Genomic DNA, 19,962 nt, shown 5'->3' with positions numbered 1-19,962 from the left:
CTATCTTTTCACTGATTTTCCTAAAGTTTATGGGGATTAGTATTAGGGTTCTGATGACACTCCAGTGACATGAGTGGTTGTGCATTTACTTTCTTTGTACAAACTCTTCACAACTCTTTCTTCCTCTTTTCCTTTATTTTAAATTGAAACATTTGCTAAGTTGCTGTCTTTCCTTTATTCTGAAGTCTTGTGATATTTTCTTGTCTTTTTCTCTACATTGAACCAATTGTAATTGGTTTGCTTAGTTTTGCAAAATCTCTCTCTCTCTCTCTCTCTCTCTCTCTCTCTCCAATTTACTATCCATTATATTTAGCAGAAAGCTAGTATTAATAATGTGTAACAATGCACCAGCCTTCATATACAGATGTATTACTATGTAAAGTATTCAGCAAATGAAACTTTCATTGTTTCATCCACAAAATAATTCCCCCATAAAAATCTTTGCTTTACAGCACCATTTTTAAAAAAAAATGTTTAGGTTAAAGTTAACTAACAAAAAATGTAAACTTTGTTCCTGACCTACCTTCTGTGTAGTAAGAATCCTTGATGTTAAATTCTTCTTTGGATTTCACAACTTAATCACCTTTTTTAGTTCCATATCTGGCATCAAACATGATGAATATTAATTCCTTTAACACTGTAGCAAAACAAAATGTATTTTGTAACATAATCTATGTAGTTCAAGGCAGCACACAGGAAGTGTCATACTGATCAGTATGATAGGTATGTATTTCCTATCACTGTAACTCTACTTCTAGCTTTCAAAAAATAGATGTGGGAAATTGCCTTTTTCCTCCTCAGACAGGAAAATAGATATCATAGATGAAGCCTGAGGCAAAAACAAAAAAAAAGCTTAGAAAATTATATTTTATTCTCGAGCTTACATTCCGGAATGGCTCAAAACTACAAATTTGTCAGACAAAATGGCTGGCCTTCACTTCACTTCAAGAGTTAGTAATAGATACAGGAAGGTTAGGACAGAAGGGTAGATCACAGAGACCCAGAGAGTGTCACTCACAAGGAAACATCATGTTTGCTCTTACATTTTAGAGAGAACAAAAGCATACCATATTTTATGGAGTAAGACATTTTTTTCCTTCAAAAAATTGCCTAAAAATTTCTGGTGTATCTTATACTCAAAACTAATATAAAAATAGCCAATGAAATTTTAAAATTTGAATATGATATTGTAGGGCTACAGGAAATAAGATGGCAGGGGAATGGGCAGATAGATAAACCTAAGTACTCATTGGTATATAGTGGACAACAAGAAAGAACAGGCCAACTTGGTACAGGTTTTATAATAACAAGAGAAGTTAGGAAAAGCCTTCTAGGATTTGAACCCATAAATGAAAGGATGTGCAGACTCAGACTAAAAGGTAAATTTAGGAATATCTCAATAGTTAATTCACATCCACCAAAAGAGAAAAGAGGGTATAATTAAAGAACAGTTCTACGAAGACTTGGAAAAAGTATGCTGTGCAGTACCTAAATATGACCTGATGCTAGTAATAGAAGATTTTAATGCAAAAATAGGGAGGAATGAACATCCATATGGAGTTTCTGGAAAATATTCACTACATGAAGAAAACAATGATAACGGAGACTTACTATGCCAATTTGCAGCAAGGAATAATATGATTATTAAAAGTAACCGCTTTCCACACAAAAGGATCCATCTGGGTACTTGCAAGTCTGCAGCCAATGGAGTAGTCAATCAGATTGACCATATTTTAGTGATTGCACGCCACTCCACGTCAGTTACGGATGTACGGAGCTGCAGAGGACCAAACTGTGATTCAGACCACTTTGTGATAAAATTAGTCTTGAGAGAGAAACTGTCACTAACAAATGGCAATAGAATGGGAAAGATGATGAAATGGAATACAAACTGAACATCCCTGATGAAGTACTAAGCAGAAAGTTGAGCGATGAAGAGACCACAGTAGGAGTAGATGGAAGGAGGAACAGGTTAGAAAAAGCCATTAAGGATGCTGCAAAGGAAATAATAGGCATAAGAAGGATCAGAATAACCCAGGAATGGTTTCATGAAGATTGAAGATTGCAGGTCAGCAATAGAGGAAAAGAACAGGGCAAGAACAAAAGTGCTACAGAGAGAAACCAGAAATAATGTGGAACAATATAGAGAATTAAGGAGAAGAGCTAACACTGTGCAAGAGAAAGAAAAGAAAGTGGAATCAGAAGAAATTTCAAGAACTAGAAGAACTAAAGGAACAGAGTGGAATAAGAAAGTTCTTTCATGCCATAGGCAAAATGAAGAATAGATTCCAACCAAAAACAGTGGCCTGTTCCAGTAAAGATGGGAAAATAAGGGAGGAAGAACAGATAGTGGGAAGATGGGCAGGTTATTTCAAAGATACACTAAGCACCAGCCTAGAAGATGAAGAGACAGCCACACAGGAGAGAAGAGTGGAGCTGGAAGTTGACAATGAAACCAAAGAGGCAAGAAAGCCAACACTACAAGATGTCTCCCAGGCTGTGCACAAGTCAAAAAGCAATTGAGCCCATGGGGAAGACAGCATAATTGCTGAATTAATAAAAACTGGTTGTGAGGCTGTAATAAAGGAACTGCACACATTAATATCAGATATATGGGAAACAGAAAATTGGAGTAATAGTCCCCATTCATAAGAAAGGGGACTGAACATCATGTGAAAACTATAGAGGCGTAACACTCCTAAGTACGGCTTATAAGATCTTCACAAGTGTATTAAATGAAAGGATACAGAAGTGTGCAGAAGGCATACTAGGGGAATATCAGTGTAGCTTTTGACCAGGCAGAGGAACAACTGATCAAATATTTGTGATAAGACAAATGATGAAAAAGTTCTATGAATACGATATAGATCTGCATTTCCTATTCATCGATTTCAGACAAGCCTTTGACAGCATAAATCGGCAAGAACTATACAGAGTACTGAAAGAAGTTGGTATATGTGCTAAATTAATAACACTTATCAGACTGACAATGACAGAAACAAGAGCAAAAGTAAAGGTTCGTAGCAGAACGAATGAAAGCTTTGACTTTAATGAAGGTGTGAAACAAGGGGATAGTCTCTCCACTGTCCTATTCAATATAGCCCTGCATGTGTAGTAAATGAACTCAACAAAAGAGGCACCATACTTATGAAAACTAGCCAGATATGTGCATACGCTGATGACATTACTATAGTAGGAAGAAATACCAATACACTCCTAGAAACATACTGGGCAATGGAAACAGAAGCCTTAAAAATTGGCCTCAGAGTAAATGAAAACAAAACGAAAAATATGGTTATGTCCCAATCTGACGCCAGAAGAATCCCTAAAAATCTAAACATCACTGGGAAATGCTTCAATGGAGTGTCTGTCCTCTTTTAACTACTTGGGAGCCCTAATAACAAATGACAACAGTATTGGAAAGGCTATAAGGGAAAGAATACAAGCAGGAAACAGAGCTTACTTTACAAATATGCAGCTTTACAAAAATAGCCTTGTTACAAGAAAAACTAAACTGCTAATATATAATTCCCTAGTCTGCCCAGTTATCACATGCAGCTCAGAGGTATGGACGTTGACAGAACACGATAAAAATGCACTAAGAAGCATTGAGTGGAAAATACTATGCATAATCTATGGGCCAATAAGTGAGGAAGAAGGCTGGAGAATATGCTACAATGCTGAATTACAAGAGTTAATACAAGGCAGGGGGGACATAGTAAAATTTGTGAAACCACAGCGAACACGATGGCTAGGACACTTGGAGAGAATCGCAGAGAATAGAGTTCTGAGGAAAATAATGAAAGGTATGATCCATTCAGTCAGGCGAAAAGGGAGACCTAGAAGAAGATGGATCGACGAGGTAAACATGGATATCACCAAATGGGAGTCTGGGGGTGGAAAAGAGCAGCAAATAACCAAGAAGTGTGGAGGAAGATTGTTGAAGGAACCAAGGCTCGCCATGGGCTGTAGCGCTACTACATAACAAGAATATAAATACGTCCAGTGTTTGATTTAAAATTCCCAAACAGGCTTAAAAACGGCCATATATTCAATGCTGTGGGAAACCTCTCTCTATCTGGCAACACTGGATTCAACTGGCAGCAGCAGTGCACTGATGCGATGAACACGAGTTGTGGAGCTTCACGAGCTTACTAACACTCTCCCCCTCCTGCCCTGCCATCACAGATCCAGAACACTGTCTAGCTTATGATGTGTCACTGCAGTCTACAGTGCCAGTGAACTTGAACTGAAAGTGATTTGTTTTATCAGAAGCAGAAGAGTATTTTTTTAGTACTTTCCTAGCGGAAAAAAATAGAGGTTTCATATGATGTGGGCTATAAATTGAAGGTAATATCATAAGCAGAACAATATGGAAACAGAGCAGCTGAGTGGCATTTTGGTCCTCCTCCAACAGATAGAGCCATTCGTCATTGGCTTGCTAGTAAGGAAGGACTGAAAAAAGACTACATGTGCAAATTGAGGACTGAGTGCAAAATGCTCAAAACTACACTGGGGTCAAAAATTAAAGCAACAAATCACAACTTCCTTGTCCTGTGTTTAATTCACAATACAATCCTACAAATTGTCAACCAGGTGACCGTACAGTCGCGTTCTGCATGGAAGATGACATTCCTGCCATATGACAACTATACCAATTTTGTCAGGGCCCCTATGAAACGAGATAGTGTTTGTTGAGTAGCCCACATCCACAAATGCCATGTACACAGCCACATACAGTGCAATATGACATGGAGAATATGCGTACCAGACTCAGCAATGAAGTGCCATAGAAAGAAAGGAAGCAGGACAGTCAAAAATTTATATGGCCTGATAGCTTAGTGTGAATCGTTCAGTTGTTTCTTGGATGTGGTGACAGTTCATAGTGACAGAAACTGTATCCCAAAGTCCAGGGCAGGGCTGACCATGTGTGACTTCAGATGAGTGGACTGTTATTTGGCTGTAAGCTCACAACAGACCGCCTTGTTACTGCACGGCAAATGGCATGTGAGCTCCTGCATCTGCTGGGTGTGTTGTATGAAGGCAAACTGTGTGCAGATGGCTTTGACAGAGTGACCTTTGTCAGAGACCTGCTGTATGTGTACCTTTGACACATCTTTGCAGAAGGCAATGTGTAGAATGAGCAGGCACCTTGCTGTCTTGTGTTCGAATGGTGGACCTCGTGCTGCATTCTGCGATATCACTGGGTGTCACAGGCGTGTGGCATAGGCTGTGATAGTGGGACAAGAATCACGTAGTATACGAACCGCTGAGTACTTCTCCACTCCAGACTGTTTGTTAAGGGTTTAAGGCATGTATTATAAATACTTCTGTGGTGGGAAGTGGGGAAAAGCTTCCGTCTAGCAAGTTGCAGGATTGGCTGTTGCTATACTATGCCCAGCTGGCTCTGCTTTGAAAAACAAGTAGGCCATGTTTTGCTTTGTAATTCATAACACTCTCACCCATCTGCAGGTGGCTCTGTTTCAACTCACTTCTGCTCTGGCATAATTTTTGACCATTCATGGTCGATATGCTGCATTGGCCTTCTTCTTATCAAGACTCTGTCCCTCGGGTTGACCAAACCATACTACCCATTACACCAGAGCTACTGGCGACCAGTATTTCCAGCCTTATTTTGCCTCTTAAATATCATTCTACAAATTAGTTACCTTAACTCTTTCACAGAATTTTATACATTTCCTTAGGTCCCCTTGTCCTACACCTGAACTCAACCACCATGGAACTTACTTCATTACTATGCTTCTTGCACAGTTTTTTCTAACTGTATACTCCCCACTTAAAAGCGAAAATAAATCTATTATTCTTCATACTATATCACTGTGCATTCTGCTTCATTCTGCTTCTTTTATGCTTGTGTTATCCAACCCAGTGTAATCTGAACTATGGCTGGGCCCGAACTCAGTCGTGTTCTTTGTCTTTTATGTTCCAAAAGAACACCAGGCTCAGCAGAACAAGTGCCACTGCAGTAGTTGGTATGACAATAGTCGGTGTTGTCTCTTTCTGGTGCTGATTTTCACAATATGAATGTATATGCTACAATAAGGTTTCCGGGGAGACTGGTCCCTCGTGTTGGTTCTGCAGTGTGTTTATAGACTACATTAATTCTGGACCTACAGTTTGATTCAAGCTGATTAGATTTGTGGTAGGTGGTATTTCCATGGGCTCCTCTGCCCAGTACAAATGCAGCTGGGAAATACTCAAGGGAGTTATCTGTGAAATCATGGCAGACAGGCAGGATTAGGCCCCATTATGTTGCACGTTGTTCCACTTAATAAGAAAGCATTTACTTTCCATTCTAGTCTCTTTGCTGATGTACCCCTCTGCTTCTTGAAACAACTAGCTGTTACTACCATCTTGACAAAGCTAGAGTACAACCATTGTGCCTTGACCTGCTGAAAGTACAATTCTGGCTTGACCATTTCTTTATTGCATTCCTTTTCCTCATTTGTCCCATTAACAGTTTCACTGTACAGTAATCCTGCCCCACTCATATTACCATACCCAGACGGATGGTGATTTTTTCCCAGTGGCATTTTTGTAATGTTGCTTTCTCCATTTCTACGTATCTTCCTTTGTCTTTTGCAGTTAATAACAGTTGCTGAGATTTTACTCTTACAAATTTCCCCACTACTTCCCTCTTAAAGGGTTATGCAAAAATTATGTAGCACTCATGATGCCCTTGTTTCCCTGCTACTGTTACAGAAATGTAAATGTAAACTTTTCGTCCATAAGTTCTCTCACTGATGGTGCGTCTAGTCCAAATTAATGGGCAAGTCTTTGTGCTCAGGTTCCAAAACCAGCATCAACTTTGGTGTTAGTTTCTTCTATACTTTCCTTGGACCCTTATATACTGACCTTCTTGTAACAAATTTACTCCTGGCTGAAACGCTGCCTTCTATGGACTGCAATCATTTTATCATTACTACTTTCCTGTCTAGGACTTCTACTTGGGTTTGTAGTTCCCTGATATTCTGAGTAATATGTAATACTGCTACTCTTCTGCTTCAGCTATCTGCATTGCCATGCTTTTACTCAGTTTCATGCATGAGTTCAAAGTCAAATTCGCTTAGTCTTGCTGCCCATCATGTCAACCATTTTAATGCCACATTATCTGTTATTACTCTAAAGGTATTATGATAACAGATAAAATTTGAAATATGTGAGTCTATAAATAAGGTTAACATCTCATTCTCTATTGTGGGATAATTTCATTGTTCAGAATTAAACTGCCTTGACCGTAAGCTACTGGATGTTCTACACATCCCACCTCTTCTGATAACACACAGCCTGGTGTGTGGTTTTATGCATCACATAATAAAACAAATTCTCTATTAAAATCTGGAAATGCCACAATTGGACTGTTTTAGTTAAGCACCAAAGTCATGAATCATGTGGGATGGACCTGGTGCAAGGTGTGGTTCAGCCAAAATAGTTTCCTGTCCAATGAAATTTGTGATGCTTGAAGGTGTGGAATGCAAACTAGTTATATGGTCTGATCACCATGTTGTGCAGAACAATAACTGAAGAGTTTTAGCATTTCCTTTCTGTCTGGTCAACTGCAAGTACTACGGAGAACTACATAAAAAGTTTCTGTGTTTGAGTCGTAGTTTCCTACCTTGTGACAGGAACTTTGCAATGATTGAGCAAATAAAAGTGTCAAAATTTACGGCTCCTTTAGAATGGAAGCATGTCAGTGCTTAGGCCTGTGTAGAACATTCAGAACTGACTTCAGGAGGTGACGGAAGACTTCAAGAGCATAGGATCCATTGAGCTGGTTCACAAAACGCCACCAGCTTTGAAAATTACTGGTGTGCTCTGGTTGAAGTTCTGCAGTGATGATCCTTGAGGCATAAGCATACTCCATCCATGTGAAAGACATTTTACTTTGAAACATGATTGTGAATGTGAAGTAAAGAAATTCTGATGCCTTGCGGTTTTTGGTTGCTTTACAATGGGCTACTGAAACTTGTAAGGAGAAGAAAAGGGATCTATTGGACGTGACGAAATACATGGAATCAAAATACAGGCATTTTATGAAAACATGCAGTGTGCCATGTGAGTGTAATGTGCCAGATTTGGGTCTCAACTTGATAACAAACTCATGTTCTATAGCTTTTTTAAGATCAAAGTAATGAGTTTACAATAAATATCAGTTTGTATCTTGTTATAAATTTCTTATTTAAAACTTTCAGATTCTAGGCAACCTTATCATTAGAGTAGAGAGAGTGATCTGCTGTAATGCTGTATATCAGTTGCTATACACTGTCTTTCCATTTTAATAGTTATTTATTTTCTAAAACCTATCCTGAGCGCTATTTCAAAAAGCACAACCAACTATTTTCAACAGTCTGCATCTGCAAACAGTACATATCTGCTATAATATTATTAATGATTTTTGTCGATTTCCTAAAAACTCCAAAATGTGCCATACAGCATTATTCATGCACATGCTTCATTTTGCTATGATTATGTGCCTCTATCAGGTGACATTAATTGAGAATATGATTGATTGGTGCCTTATTTAGTAGAAAACTTTCATGGCCTCTGAGACATTCGATAAGCTGCCGTTAGAGAAGGAACAAGTTCAGTGTAATATGAGCAGTATTGTACAGCCATCTCATATGATCCAGTTGCCCTTTTTTTCTATTAAGTGGCTACACAGTAGAAAATCAACAGAAATTGATAATCTCAAAACCTGTCATTTTGATGTTGGTGTTGGTACTGAAAGGGCAAACTCCATTACAAAATTCCATGATGAAATTGTTTTGGAAGGGCTAATTGAATATTTTGGCCTTGTCTGTTATCTTCAGTTTGTGTGCCAATAGCATTACTGACTCTGTGAGCTGACCCCTTACTTGAGAAAGTTCACTCAAGATGTATAATATTAATGTTCTGAAATTGGTCCTATGATGTGTTTTCAGGCTGGCGAACAAAGCTGATGGTGGAATGTACCTCTACAGTCCCATGCATAGGTCAGGCCCATGCAGCACTGAGTATATACCCTGATAACACCACCAGCTGTCTACTGTAGATTTTGTCAGTCAAGCAACATCTAAAAGTATAAAGTTAGGCATATATTTCAATAGTTAATGCATAAATAAACAAGTTACTTAAACAGATGTTAAATGCAGTGGAAAGGAAATAATAAGGAAATGTAAACACAGTGGCAAAGTTAAGCTGAATGCTGTATGCTGTCAGTGTAAGACACTAAAATAGAAATGGCCATACTTATAATCAATGAATTATATAGGTTTACATAGGAAGCTTAAATACTAAATGCAGTTAAATTGTGTGACTAAGAATACTTGGCGGATTCCTCAGCTACACAAGCTACTGTGACATCAGAACTAAAATCTAAGTTTCAACTATGTGTTAATATAAATTGATCAGTGATGCTGTGTCACTGTCCATCAAAGTACAGAAAAAAAAGAACTATCAGTTGTGCAAAGTGAAAGTTCTTCAGTTTCAAAAACATAAGTGAATTGAATGTAATGAGAAAATGTCAAGATCCTATCATCCATGCAATTTTAGAGTGTTCAAATGGCACAACTGGTTGGCTGCACAGAGACTTCAGTTCAACTACTGTCAAAACCTACCCAGACTTAGCAGTAACTGTTCATTAGCCCAGACTATGTGAGAAACAAATATATTACCAAAGACTATGAGGCACAGCAGCATGGCATATTTATAACTTCAAGAAACCATACCATGCTAGTCATTTTCAAAACATCATGCAAAAGTAAATTAAAATAACAGTGATTGAAAGTACATTGTTTTTATTGAAACTAAACAACTTGAAATAAGTACCTTCCTATGCTGGTCACTTTGAAGCTTACCAAACACCATCTTGGATAAATATTACATTAAATATCAGTGAAAACATGATAAACTGCCATCATATTCAACTGTTAAAATAAGTAAATACAAGGAAATATTTCTATACAAACAAGTTTGTCATATCAGATGAGATCATAATTTCTTGCTCATATACATTTTGCTTGAGGTTACTATGTAGCACATACCAATTGAAGTGGACCTCTCTTGATCACACAGCATAATAGTTAATTTGTCAAAACATGCCTAAACACAAATTCACTTAGGATGATTGATTTGATTTTGGCAGGGAAGCTAAAATAGCTGTGGTCTAACGGGCCACTGCCTGCACCGAAACAGTTTATTGTGCGGTATTGCTCCCTGTATATCTAGTAAAGGTGACCAGTGACCTTACATAGTGCAAGGAGTCCCTTTACCACATCTTTGTTAGACACAATTTCTTCAGATGTAGTTGTGCTGAAAATTCTGTCTCATTGTCTCCAATGCCATGCATTTGAAGATTAGGTGTGATGCAGTTTCTTCACTCTCATCACAGATGGTACATTTAGGGTCTTCTTCCATTATACCCAATGTATGTAGGTGTTTTTTGAAATTCCTGTGGCTGGTCATTGGTCCAACCTTGAGTTTAATCTCTTTCCTGTTTAAGCCCAGGATTAGAGCTTCTTTTAAAACACTGCTTTGGCATCATTATCTTCCCATGTTTTTGCTTATAGACCTTGCTCCAGTATTATGTGTGCTGTCTTCTAAGCCAATTCTGTAGTTCTAGTTTGATCATAGTCTTGGTGATTGTCAGGACAGGATCCGGTCCAACAAATGGAGTCTTTGCCCCCATCCTTGCCAATCTGTCAGCTTCTTCATTGCCAACGATTCCCAAGTGGCTAGGGACCCACATTAGGTTTACCCTATTGCTTCCCCGTAGCTCCACCAGAATGCTGTGATATTTTTCAACGACCTTAGATCTTGGTGCAGGAGCTGCCAATGATTTCAGGGCTGCCTGGCTGTCTGAATAGATGTAGATACTACGGTCCTTGTAGCACCTACATACATTCTCCTCCACACACGCCATGATTGCAGTAATTGTAGCTTGGAATAACGAGGCCAGTTTTCCTAGAGAGATGATGTCCTCCAGTTTTGGGTGAACCCTGTACACCCCAGCCCCAGTGCCTTGGTCTGATTTTGACCCACCAGTGAACCAGACAGTGTCCCCTGTATGTTGTCAAAATGTTTTTTCCCACTGTTCCCTGCTTCCAATTATTATATTATAAGGCTTGTTGAAGGTGTTGGGAGTTATTATATAGTCTACTGGCATTTCCCCAGCCATTCCTATATTTGCCTCACTCACTGTTTTAGTGTGTGTGTGTGTGTGTGTGTGTGTGTGTGTGTGTGTGTGTGTGTGTGTGTGTGTCTGGATATCCCAGTGAGATTCAGTTTTTACCAGTTTTGAGTATGCTGCCTTCGTCTTAACCCAAATGTGTAGTGGAGGCATGTCCAGCATGCCTTCCATCCCAGTGGTTAGTGTGCTGCTAATTCTGCCGGTTATGGTTAAGCAGGCCAGTCTTTCCACCTTAGGAAGCTCCTTAGCTGCAGCCTGCTGTTCTACATTCTTCAAGCACACTATGGCCCCGTAGGAGATCCTAGCTCTAATCACCATGGTGTATAGCCAGTGCATACCCTCGGGGCTTAATCCCCAGTTTTTGCCACAAGCCCTTCTGGTACTCACTACAGAACCTTTTCCTTTGGAGCAGATGCTCCTAATTTGAGGGGTCCATGTTAGTTTCTCATCTAAGATTATCCTAGATATTTCACTATCCGCTTCACAGGTAGAGTTTCAATGGAAAGCTTTAGATTCCAACTTGAGTGTTGGATACACTTCTTCATGAATGCTACCACAACACGCTTCTTAGGATTAACCCTTAGATTCTGTTTAATGCACCAGTCTTGTACAATGTCAACCACACCTTGTGCCATATTCGTAACTGTGTCAGTAAATTTACCAAGTATTAACCTGTAATATTTGTATCTGTGTATCCTTGGCAAAAGCATTGTCTGGAATTTAGTTCCTCAATGATTTAATTCACCATTAGATTCCACAATAAGGGGTACAAAAATCCTCCTTGTGGACAAACTCTAGTGCTGTTAGTTACCATCTTTTCATTCATTACAGTGGCCTCTATCCTCCTCCCACTAAGCATGGCACTAGTCGACCTACATGTAGTGGTCACTAGGTCATGCACCTCGGCTGCTCATATATGGAATCAAAGGTTATGTTAATAAAAGCCCCCGTGATGTTCAGGAAGATGCAGAGGGATGTTTTTTGAAAGCGAAGTGCTTTCTTCACCCTACCAGCAAGTTGACAGAGCTGTCGCACATGATTTACCTGGTTCATATGTGTGTTTGTTTGGATGTAGAGGAGCCCTAGTTAGCCTCTTCTCTCCAACATGTACATTAACCAGTTTTTCCAATGTTTTAAGAATGAAGGACAGACTGATTGGCCTCATATCCTTGGCCTTGTTATGATCAATTCTCCCTGGCTTTGGAATAAAGACAACCTTCACAGCCCTCCAGGCATTGGGAATGACTCCTGCTGCTAGGCTAACCCTGAATAACCTGCACAAGGCTCTTACAAGATTCTCACCTGCTTGTTTCAAAAGAGCTGGAAAGATTCAGTCAGGGCCAGGTGACTTGAATGGTAAGAATGTTTCCATCGCCCATTGAATTTTCCTGAAATTGATGCACTCCTTGATCGATTCTCAGTCCTCTCTTCGAGTGCCTGAGAACCATTGTCTTTCTGGGGTCATGTTCTGGTATACGTTATCGGCCAGAGCATACTGAGGAAAGTAAGTTTTGCGGAGCAGTTCCAGTGTCGCATGTTCTGTCTTTGTATATTCCCCACCCTCCTTCCTCAATGTACCTCCTGGATTAGTTGGTATTCTAGTGAGGATTCTGTGAAGCCTGGCTTGAGATAAGCACCTCCCCATGGTGGTCACTTTAGAACCTTATGAAATAATCTAAGATAAATATTACATTAAATATCAGTGAAAACATGATAAACTACCTTCATATGAAACTGTTATAATAAGGAAATACAAGGAAATATTTCTATACAAACAATTGTCATATGAGGTGAGATCGTAATTTCATGCTAATTTACATGGTGCTTTAGGGTACTATGTAGCAGATATGAAGTTCCAATTACAACGAATTGAACTAGACATATCTTGATCACACTGCATAATAGTTAATTTGTCCAAAAAGCACCTAACACACAGTCACTAAGGATAAAGGTAAGGGTGTAGTGTAAAATATGCTGTCTTTTGGTGTATGGAATTGTGGAGTATATTTAGCTCTGGTCAAATTAACTGAGTAGTTTTAGTCAAATTTTAGATACCCTGGATCAAGTAGAGTTCCAGACAAACTATACATTCACTGTACAGTTTGATTTGTTGTTTATGCTTGTGGCAGTTTTGGCTTGCCAGTAGTACAATTTAGCATTATTGTAATTAGTGTTTATAAAAATTAATTAATGAAAAACTGTACAGTGCTATATTTAACTGCTGAAGTTGAGATGCACAGTTTGATATAGTACTGTTGAGTTCAATTTTAATGTTTCTCTATGCAATATTTGTGAATAATATTTTATAGCTGGAAAGTGACAAATTAGCAGTTGGCTATGCATCTGATTTCTTGAGACATCAGTCAGCAAAGTTAGAATATTTGATTTGTTGAACCTTTGTTTATTGCTGTCCCTCACTTATTTTGGCCGCATTCATCTTTTGTTTGTGAATGAGTTAATGATTATGTTTAAATGTGTGACAAAAATTCTACTTGCCATCATAGCACTGACCTTGGAAAAGTCCTAAAATTCTTCAAAGATACTAGTGCAAAAGTTGTATGATTGTGAATTTAAATTCTCCCTTACAGTTAGTTGTCGGCATTTTCTCACAGGAAAGTATTCCCAATAGATAGCAGGTAATTGGCATTTCTCTTGGCTTGGGAGGAACATAGTTCACCAGAACAAAATTTAAATGTATAGGTGTTCATGTTTCAATGTTAAGTGGAAAATGTTTGGTGTCAATCTTGTGCATTTGATGTTAGATTCACATTTCTATCTTACTTGTAGTATTTGAAAGTTTGAATGCATGACAAATTTTCAGTTACTTTATTTGTTCAAATTAATTTCCAGCACTGCTTACAAAGACTTGATACCATATATTAGGGATTATAAAATTCATTTGAGTCAAAATTCGTGGTTGCCCAAAAATGGCCATATATTCAATGCCGTAGGAAATCTATGTATGGTAGTGAAACATGGACTGTGGGAAAACAGGAACAGAAGATAATCGAAGCATTTGAGATGTGGTGCTATAGACGAATGTTGAAAATTAGGTGGACTGATAAGGTAAGGAATGAGGAGGTTCTACGCAGAATCGGAGAGGAAAGGAATATGTGGAAAACACTGATAAGGAGAAGGGACAGGATGATAAAAACATCTGCTAAGACATCAAGGAATGACTTCCATGGTACTAGAGGGAGCTGTAGAGGGCAAAAACTGTAGAGGAAGACAGAGATTGGAATACGCCAAGCAAATAATTGAGGACGTAGGTTGCAAGTGCTACTGAGATGAAGAGGTTAGCACAGGAAAGGAATTCGTGGCAGGCCGCATCAAACCAGTCAGTAGACTGATGACCAAAAAAAAAGGAAATCTATTGTATTCAATTGGCAGCAGCAGTGCACCGATGCAAGAAACATGAGTTACAGGGATTTACAAACTTGACAAACTTGCTGACAGTGTCTCCCTCCTGCCCTGCAATCACAAACCCAGAATGCTGTCTAGCCTGTGATGCATAATTGAAGTCTACAGTGCCAGCGAACTTGAACTGAAAGTGATTTGTGTTACTGGTAACAGAAGAATATTTTCTTTAGTAGCTAGTTCCACAATGGAAAAAATAAAATGTATTCATATGATATGGTCTATAAATAGAAAGTATTAGCATATGCAGAAGAATGTGGAAACACAGCAGTTGAGGAGCATTTCATTCCTCCACCAACAGAAAAAAACAATTTACTATTGGTGTGCTAGTAAAGAAGAACTGCAAAACACGATGAAGGCCAAATGTGAGAAAAGAGGACTGAATACAAAATTGTCAAAACTAGATGATTATATATTGAAATGGATTCAAGCACACCATCTAAGTAGTACTGGATTTGCTACAAAAATGACTCAAATATATGCTTGTAAGCTAGTGCTACAGTGGAGCTTAACCGTTATTAAGGGTGAAAATGTTTGGTGCTACATATTTATGAAGTGTCATGGACTTTGCATGTGAACCAAGACCAAAACGTCATATAAAATGCCATAAAAGTGTGAAGAGAGAGTATTATCATTCCATCACGGGTTCGATTCCTGGCTGAGTCGGAAATTTTCTCCGCTCAAGGACTGGGTGTTGTGTTGTCCTAATCATCATTATTTCATCCTCATCGACGCGCAAGTCGCCAAATTGGTGTCAAATTGAAAGACTTGCACCATCTACATCTACTTCCATACTCCGCAAGCCACCTGACGGGAGGCCCTCGTCACACGACATTTCATTTTTTATCACACTATTATACAACATTGAAAGAAAATCATTGTGGAACTAAGCTAAATAGTGAATATGATGGACTTGATGTGCCAAGTAACAAAATTGTTGCCATGAAAAGTGCTAAAACAGTAACCATAAAAACAAGTGAACATTAAAAATGCAGTACACTATTGTTCTTTCATGTTGTGTTGAAAGTACTGAACTAAATCCAGTGATCATTTTCAAGTTTTAAACAATGTCAGAACCTTCTGAAGTACTCCCAGGTGTTTACATGCATGACAAGGGTTGGATGAATGAGGCCAGTACAAAATTATGGATTAACAGTGTGTTGGAAAGGCACTTCATTGAAGAAGAGTTCTCTTCTTGTGCTAGATCACTTGAGTAGTCATTTGTAAAATTCTGTGAAAGAGAAATTGAGACAGTTAAATACATATCTTGCTGTTATTGCTGGAGGACTTACTTCACAATTGCAACTTCTTGATGTCAACACTACACTGAAGAGCCAAAGAAGCTGGTATACCTGTGTAATATCATGTAGGACGCCAGTAAGCATGCAGAAGTGCCACAACATGACATGGCATGGACTCAACTAATGTCTGAAGTAGTGCTGGAGGGGGAGGGAGGGAGGGAGGGGGAATTGACACCATGAATCTTGCATGGCTGACCATAAATCCAAGAGAGTAGAAGGGAGTGGAGATCTTTTCTGAACAGCACATTGCACGACATCCCAGATACGCTGAATATTGTTAATGTTGGGGGAATTAGGAGGCTAGCAGAAGTGATTCTCAGAAGAGTGTTCGTGGAGCCACTCTGTAGCAGTTGTGGATGTGTGGGTTGTCGCATTGTCCTGCTGGAATTGCCCAAGTCTGTTGGAATGCACAATGGACATGAATGGATGCAGCTGATCAGACAGGACGCTTATGTACATGTCACTTGTCAGTCGTATCTAGATGTATCAGGGGTCCCATACAACTACAGCACACACCCCACAACACCATTACAGAACCAACACCAGCTTGAACAGTACCCTGCTGACAAGCAGGGTCCATGGATTCATGAGGCTGTCCCCATACCTATACACTTCCATCCACTCAATACAATTTCAAATTAGATTTGTCTGACCAGTCAACATGTTTCCAGTCATCAACAGTTCATTGTGGGTATTGACAGTTGCAGGTGAGGTGTAATACTTTGTGTTGTGCAGTCATCAAAGGTGCACAAGTGGACCTTTGGCTCCAAAAGCCCATATCAGTGATGTTTTGTTGAATGGTTTGCATGCTAATACTTTTTGATGGCCCAGCATTGAAACCTACAGAAATTTGCAGGATTGCACGTCTGTGACATTGAATGATCCTCTTCAGTTGTTGTTGGCCCCATTCTTGCAGTATCTTTTTCCGACCACAGTGATGTAAGAAATTTTTTGTTTTACTGGATTACTGATATTCACTGTACACTTTTGAAATGGTCACATGCTTCATTGCTACCTCAGAAATTCTATGCCCCATCACTCTTGCTCTAGCTCTAACAACACATCCAGACTTAATTAAATCTTAATTACCTGCCGTTGTCGCAGCAGAAACAGGTGGTTCAGACACTTGTTGTATATAGGTATTGCGGACTGCAGTGTCATATTCTCTTTGTTTACATGTCTCTGTCTTTGAATACAATTGCTTAGACCAGTTTCAGTGCCACTTCAGTGTATTTAAGGTATATATGGAAGAGGATTGGAACAAATGGATGATGGATTGAGCTCAACATGAAATCATGACAAAGGGGGTCCTATAATGATCTGCAAACAAATAAGTTTTTCAGTCAATAAAGCTGTTGTGATCTAGGGTGAGAGAAAATATCACAGTTAAATCTTTCATGAAGGATGGCATAAGTAATGCTCTCAGTAGTAGTGAAGACCATCTTAAATATAAAGAGGACAATGATGTGGAGAAAAGAGGGAAGTCCAGATATTGAATTTCAGTGATTTTAAAGGTCGTTTTGGTTTTATAAACTGAGAAATTTGTAAGCTGACTTTGCAATTTATTGATAAAATTGGTAAAAATTTACTTTTCTTAAAAATTGCTTGAAAATTAAGGTGCACTTTAGTCTGTAAAATATGATAGTTATTTTATTTGAATGCATTTTGATTTGATCTGATGAGCTCACATAAAACTATGTACATAAGGATTGTTGCTGCTGTCCAGTGGGTCATCAGATTGTGTATAGTGATCTACAGAACAAAACAGTATTTGTACTCTGCCATTGTTGTTTACTATTTGCTCATTTCATCTCACCATAGGTCTAAATACAGTTCTACTACAGTAACACTCAAAAATGTTTTATAGAAAGCATTAGTTTCACTTACATAAACATAAGTGTATAATAGAAAAAACTGCCATGGGTAATTGAAAAATATGAAATTTTAATCTATTTAGTACAAGTCTACATATAGTTTAAATAAGATTGTGTTACACCAAGACAGAAGTAATTCTTTTGACTGAAAAGTAATTTCTAGGTCTCACTAGATAAGAATAAAACTATTTTGGGATCTGAAGAACAAATCACTATTTGGTGCATACCCATGGTCTTTGATCACAGCTGCACATCAATTTGGCATTGAATCCACAAGCTTTTGTAATTTGTCAATTGGGAGTTCTGACCATAGGTTCAATAAGATACCGGCAAACTGATTCTTGTTCTTCTGTCACGAACATATCAATTCAGTGCATATCAGAGGCATTCAGCTGGATTTAGATCCAGGCTTTGGCTTACGCACCCAAAAAGTTTGTTTTTGGTCTGAAAAGAATTGTTTTTAAAATAGACAGAGGTGTGTTTAGAATCATTGACCTACTGAAGTATCCAATTATTTGACATATTCTTTCTTCTACATGGAATCATATTACTTTCTAAAATGTGGCTGTACTGGAAACATCCCCACCTTAGACCTGTCTTTGGCATTCTAAGTTCGAGTTTTCCTTCCAAACTCTATCCTGTCCCTAATTTTTGAATTTATGAGTGGGTTTATGTCATTTATCATGTAGATCACTTGTTACTATGTGACTTTTTACAGTAGACTTGTCAGCATAGTCCATGATGTTGCTTGAGATCATCCCTAATATGGTGAGATGTTTCTCGTGGAGCAGCAGCTGATTGCATACAAATATTTCTGTCCTTCTCCCTCGCTCTTCTTCAAGCATGACCTGACCTTGGTTCATTGATAATTGTTATTTCCTGTTCTTGCCATTGACTGTGCACACTTGTTAATGGTTGTGATATGCCATATTGTATAGCAGTACTAGACTGCTACCTCCCAATCTTGAACACATGCAAAACAGCTTGTCTCACATCAAGCAAGTGTTGTGTTTTGGTATGCTTCTAATTCTCTACAAGTAAACAATCACTTAGTGAATGTGTGAGAAATAGTAGTTAATGAATACCATACCATCAAGGCAAGTTTTGTAATTTTCAGCTAAAGGAATATATACTTACATTGTTGTTGTATCATCTTGTTCATTCACTAGATACGAAACCACAGCAGCATGAAGCTCTTGATGGAGTGACACTTCCATGTGTTTTTCTTTTGTAACTGCATGCAAGCAGTACTGACAGCATAACAATGCAACTGAAAAATATTTATGAGCACTGCTGTAGCTTAACAAAATACTCCGAATACTGTTGTCAGCATATTTGCAGAGACTCTTTGACCTCCTTGCTATAATTTGTTTGCAATACATACACCATCACTATGCTTTCCTGATAAGGTATTGCAAGAGTGGAACAAAAAAAAATTTTTTTTGTCCTGCTCCAATACAGACCAGCTAAGGTTTTACATTTCTTTATGCTACTACTTCATCTGTACACTTCTTTCTTTCTTTCTTTCTTTCTTTCTTTCTTTCTTTCTTTCCACTCACTTGATGTCCAGTTACTATCTTGTCTTCTTGGAACTATTTTGTTACGGAGAATTTATCAACTCAATTCTGTTCCTGTATTTGGTTTGATTCAATTTCTTGCTTATTTATACAAGTTCCTTATAGGTCTTTGTGCACTCTGTAAGCCAATGAGTTATTTTTTTTAAGTTTTTAGTACTGCTGCACAGTTTTTCTTTTCAGTATGCTAAGACTCATTAGCCTTCTTTGCCAAATTTTGTCTCCAGTTATTTTCCTACATATTTATCTATACTTCTGTATTGCTTATGAATTTAAATGTTTTTGCTGGTGTTTTGTTTCCAAATATCTTTTCTTTTATGGTAATTTTCACTATCTTTTGTTGATTCTAAAATTAGTATTTGTGAAACAGATGTGTATTCTGGCCAAATGACTGCCTTGCAAGTGGGAGTTTTGGCTACATGACTTCTCCTAGATACGTAAATTTGTCTTCCCCTGTTACTCCCATACTTCGTATTTGATTGGGATGTTGCAGTCCTGTTAGCAATTACTGCTTCACTGCTTCTTATCATAGGAGATGAGTAGTAATGCTTTTCCTACTGTTTCTCTTCCTATCTGTTTTGTGCTTTCTCTACACTGTCAGTATTGCT

The 19,962-nt window shown here is 38.4% G+C and overlaps 1 protein-coding gene across 4 annotated transcripts in view; it reads left to right on the top strand.

Annotated features, from left to right (window-relative positions):
• The window catches only part of LOC126108760 (zinc finger protein 99-like), a 178,169-nt gene that overhangs the window by 69,235 nt on the left and 88,972 nt on the right, over positions 1-19,962 (top strand). The window contains exon 5 of one of the 4 annotated variants that reach the window (XM_049914111.1): positions 8,943-9,751. The exons of the other annotated variants lie outside the window; for them this stretch is intronic. Within the exon in view, the coding sequence (XP_049770068.1) occupies positions 8,943-8,960 (18 nt within the window). The 3' untranslated portion in view covers positions 8,961-9,751. Of the gene's footprint in view, positions 1-8,942; positions 9,752-19,962 lie in introns of those variants that run through there. 4 annotated transcript variants of the gene reach the window in all.

This window comes from Schistocerca cancellata, chromosome 11, assembly GCF_023864275.1.
Source record: "Schistocerca cancellata isolate TAMUIC-IGC-003103 chromosome 11, iqSchCanc2.1, whole genome shotgun sequence".
NCBI lineage: Eukaryota > Metazoa > Arthropoda > Insecta > Orthoptera > Acrididae > Schistocerca > Schistocerca cancellata.
This window is presented reverse-complemented; position numbering and strand designations above follow the sequence as displayed.